Source organism: Aegilops tauschii, chromosome 5 (genome assembly GCF_002575655.3).
Source record: "Aegilops tauschii subsp. strangulata cultivar AL8/78 chromosome 5, Aet v6.0, whole genome shotgun sequence".
NCBI lineage: Eukaryota > Viridiplantae > Streptophyta > Magnoliopsida > Poales > Poaceae > Aegilops > Aegilops tauschii.
In genome coordinates this window covers 341,271,941-341,276,991 of record NC_053039.3, presented here as the reverse complement: position 1 = coordinate 341,276,991, position 5,051 = coordinate 341,271,941, and the positions used below count along the sequence as shown (strand labels likewise).

General features: G+C 47.7%; 1 protein-coding gene across 1 annotated transcript; it reads left to right on the top strand.

The window, feature by feature from the left end:
- Positions 1–614: 614 nt before the first annotated feature.
- Positions 615–950, top strand: LOC141022840 (uncharacterized). The gene has a single exon (XM_073499110.1). It carries the CDS (start codon positions 615–617, stop codon positions 948–950), a length of 336 nt encoding a protein of 111 aa, XP_073355211.1.
- Positions 951–5,051: the final 4,101 nt, after the last annotated feature.

Below are 5,051 nucleotides of genomic sequence, written 5' to 3'. Positions count from 1 at the left end.
ACTTCATCAACACTGTCATCACGCCGTCGTGCTGACGAAGCTCTTCCCGAAGCTCTACTAGATCGTGAGTTCGCGGGACATCACCGAGCTGAACCTATGCTGAACACGGAGGTGCCGTATGTTCGGTACTGAGGATCGGTCGACCGTGAAGACGTACGACTACATCAACCGCGTTGTCATAACGCTTCCGCTTTTGGTCTACGAGGGTATGCGGACACACTCTCCCCTCTCGTTTCTATGCATCACCCTGATCTTGCGTGTGCGTAGGATTTTTTTCGAAATTACTACGTTCCCCAACAGATTTCCTCGTCGAGTGGATTGAACAGCAGCAACCGACTCAAGTTCACTCGGAACATTGGACTATGTTCTTTGATGGATCCAAGATGCTGAATGGTTTTGGTGCTGGAGTAGTCCTGGTATCCCCGCGAGGCAACAAACTCAGTTATGTCCTTCAGATTCAATTTGATTCCTCCAACAATGAAGCTGAATACGAGGCACTTCTGTATGGGTTGCGTATGGCCATTTCACTCGGCGTCCGTCGCCTAATGGTCTACGGCGACTCAGATTTGGTGGTCAATCAAGTGATGAAAGAGTGGGATGTCAGGAGCCCAACTATGACTGGCTATTGCAATGCCGCGAGAAAGTTAGAAAAGAAGTTTGAAGGGCTAGAGCTCCACCACATTCCCCGACTGAAGAACCAGGCAGCGGATGACCTGGCAAAGATAGGTTCCAAGCGGGAGCCCATTCCCAACAATGTCTTCTTGGAACATCTTCACACACCATCAGTTCAAGAAGATCCCTTCCCGGAAGAGCCCCCACAACCTAAGAGTTCTACTGATCCAACTGAAGTTGAAACCCTAGCCGTGGTCAACTTAATCATGGAGGTTTTGGTCGTCATTCCAGATTGGACAGTGCCGTATATCGCGTATATTATCAGGAAAGAGCTTTGAGAAGACGAATATGAAGCACGTCAGATTGCGCGACGATCCAAAGCCTTCACCATAATAGGTGGACAGCTTTACAGAGAGAGTGTTACTGGAGTCGCTCAGCGATGCATCACGCCAGAGGAAGGTCGAATGATTCTCGATGACATCCACTCGGGGACCTATGGTCACCATGCGTCCTCTCGGACAATTGTGGCCAAAGCATACCGAGCGGGATTCTATTGGCCACGGGCGAATGAAATGGCAAAAGGCATAGTCGACAAATGTGAAGGATGTCAGTTCTACTCCAACATGTCTCATAAGCCTGCGTCAGCCTTGAAGACCATTCCACTCGTCTTGCCCTTTGCTGTTTGGGGATTGGATATGATTGGACATCTGAGGACCGGCAGAAGTGGCTTCACCCACCTGCTCATTGCAGTCGACAAGTTCACTAAATGGATTGAAGCCAAACCCATCAAGAACCTTGAATCGGGTACCGCCGTCAGCTTCATCAGAGAGTTAACATTCAGATATGGAGTCCCACACAACATCATCACAGACAACGGTTCAAACTTTGATTCAGATGAGTTCACAGCTTTCTGTGCTTCCCAAGGCACCCGGGTCGACTATGCTTCAGTCGCTCACCCGCATTCGAATGGACAAGCAGAAAGCGCAAATGGTTTGATCCTCCAAGGGTTGAAGCCCAGATTGATGCGCGACCTCAAGAATGCGGCCGGTGCCTGGGTAGATGAGTTATCATCAGTACTGTGGGGTCTGAGAACAATGCCAAATTGGTCGACTGGCCGAACTCCCTTCTTCATGGTCTATGGAGCCGAAGCTGTGCTGCCGACTGATTTACTCCACAATGCCCTGCGAGTGGAACTTTTCTCAGAGGCAGAAGCAGAACAAGCCCGTCAAGATGTTGTTGATCTTCTGGAAGAGGAAAGAGAGATGGCCTTGATCAGGTCGACTATTTATCAGCAAGACCTTCGTCGGTTCCACCATAGAAACGTGAGAGGTCGAGCATTTCAGGAGGGAGACCTGGTTCTCCGAGTGGATCAGCAACGACCACACAAGCTTGCTCCCGCTTGGGAAGGCCCCTTCATCATCACCAAAGTGCTCCACAACAGAGCGTACCACCTGTACGATGTGGAACACAAGAAAGACGAGCCACACGCTTGGAATGCGGAGTTGCTCCGCCATTTTCATACTTAAGCATTTAGACTGTTGAGATGTAATAAGAAGTACCTTTCAGTTTGTTTATCGAAGACACGGTTTTACAGTCTCCTAAATGATTGTTGTTACTTATACATATGTTCAAAATCCCCCAGTGGGTGGCTTAGCTGCGAATCTGATTCTCCTAAGTTTCAAAAACAAAATCCCACCGAGTGAAGAGCAAGCCTCGTACTCAGGCGGCTTAGCTGCGAATCCGATTCGCCTAAGTTTGAAAAAAAATCCCACCGAGTGAAGAGAAATCCTTTCACTCGGGGGCTTAGCTGCAGTTCCGTACTCGCCTAAGTTTAAAAAATCCCACCGAGTGAAGAGCAATCCTCTCACTCGGGGGCTTAGCTGCAGTTCCGTACTCGCCTAAGTTTAAAAAATCCCACCGAGTGAAGAGCAGCCCTCTCACTCGGGGGCTTGGCTGCAGTTCCATACTCGCCTAAGTTTAAAAAATCCCACCCAGTGAAGAGCAATCCTCTCACTCTGGGGCTTAGCTGCAGTTCCGTACTCGCCTAAGTTTAAAAAATCCCACCGAGTGAAGAGCAACCCTCTCACTCGGGGGCTTAGCTGCAGTTCCATACTCGCCTAAGTTGAAAAAATCCCACCGAGTGAAGAGCAATCCTCTCACTCAGGGGCTTAGCTGCAGTTCCGTACTCGCCTAAGTTTAAAATACGCTCCGAGTGAAGAATGATTCTCTCGGGGGCTTGGCCACACGCTCCATCCTAATCCGCAAGGACGACGAGGTGCAGGTCGACTACAACTTTCTCCTCAGAGTTGCGCCACAAGTACAATGTATGCTCCATCCTGATCCTCAAGGACGACGAGGTGCAGGTCGACTACGACCTTCTCCTCAGAGCTGCGCCACAAGTACAATGTGCGCTCCATCCTGATTCGCAAGGACGACGAGGTACAGGTCGACTACGACCTTCTCCTTAGAGCTGCGCTGCAAGTAAAATGTGCGCTCCATCCCGATCTGCAAGAACGACGAGGTGCAGGTCGTCCGCGACCCCCTCCTCAGAGTTGTATCACAAGAACAAAAATCTGCTCCGAGTGAAGATACAAATTCCACTCGGAAATAAAGACAAACATGTTTGAGGAAAAACCAAGTTCAGATAAATGCCATGAGGTTCCGGACCGCAGATTAAAGTATTCGGGCATCAGGCCCGAAGGAGTTTAACGGTTACAAAACCACTCGGTATACCGAGGCAAATTTAATCGGATTGTAAAAGTTTGTTCACTCTGCAGGGGGACGACTGGAAGGCTTGACGAACTCATCTAGGTCGATTCCATCTGCAATACGAGTAGCAGCAGCAATGAAGGTCTCCATGAAAGACTGGAAGTCAAGTATCTTGGTGTTGGCAACCTTGATCGCTGCCAACTTCTCTTCTTTGACCTCCTTGCAATGGACGCGAACAAGGGACAGAGCTACGTCAGCGCCGCACCGAGCAGAAGATTTCTTCCATTCCTGCACTCGACCAGGGATCTCATTGAGTCGAGTCATCAAAGACTCGAGGTCATTTTGGAGCGTCTCCCTTGGCCAGAGCGCTGTGTCGATCCGCGACACCGCAACCTTCAGTCGAGCGAGGTAGTCTGTGACACTGGCAAGTCGGGATTCTAGTCGGAGCATGTTCATGGCAGCTTCGTCCTTAACAGGGGAGTTGATGGGATCCAAGCTTGCCTCGATCCGCCCAATTTCTTCCTCAAAGTTTTGGCAGAATTCTGCACTCACAAAGAAATAATGAGTCGACGGCTTTATGATGAATCGGCGATAATAAAACAGTCGGACAAGGAAAGGTACCTTCAAGCGTAAGGAATAACTTCTTGGCGAGTCTTCCCAGATAAGTCTCCAACTCGTCTCTCCTCCGACTGAGATCAACAACCTTGCCAGTCAAAGCTCCCTTGTCCTTCTTCAGTCGAGTCACTGCTACCTCTTGAGCACTGCGTTGGTTTTCCCTTGAAGAGGAAAGGGTGATGCAGTAAAGTAGCGTAAGTATTTCCCTCAGTTTTTAAGAACCAGGGTATCAATCTAGTAGGAGGCCACGATCGAGTCCCTTGCACCTACCCAAACAAATAAGAACCTCGCAACCAACGCGATAAAGGGGTTGTCAATCCCTTCACGGTCACTTATGAGAGTGAGATCTGATAGAGATGATAAGATAATATTTTTGGTATTTTTATAATAAAGAGTAAAAGTAAAGAAAGCAAAATAAACAAAGATAGAAATAGCTTGTTGACGGAAGATTAATATGATGGAGAATAGACCCGGGGGCCATAGGTTTCACTAGTGGCTTCTCTCAAGATAGCATAAGTATTACGGTGGGTGAACAAATTACTGTCGAGCAATTGATAGAATTGAGCATAGTTATGAGAATATCTAGGTATGATCATGTATATAGGCATCACGTCCGTGACAAGTAGACCGACTCCTGCCTGCATCTACTACTATTACTCCACACATCGACGGCTATCCAGCATGCATCTAGAGTATTAAGTTCATAAGAACAGAGTAACGCTTTAAGAAGGATGACATGATGTAGAGGGATAAACTCATGCAATATGATATAAACCCCATCTTTTTATCCTCGATGGCAACAATACAATACGTGTCGTTTCCCCTACTGTCACCGGGATCGAGCACCGCAAGATTGAACCCAAAGCTAAGCACTTCTCCCATTGCAAGAAAGATCAATCTAGTAGGCCAAACCAAACTGATAATTCGAAGAGACTTGCAAAGATAACCAATCATACATAAAAGAATTCAGAGGAGATTCAAATATTGTTCATAGATAATCTTGATCATAAACCCACAATTCATCGGTCTCGACAAACACACCGCAAAAGAAGAGTTACATCAAATAGAGCTCCAAGAGAATCGAGGAGAACTTTGTATTGAGATCCAAAGAGAGA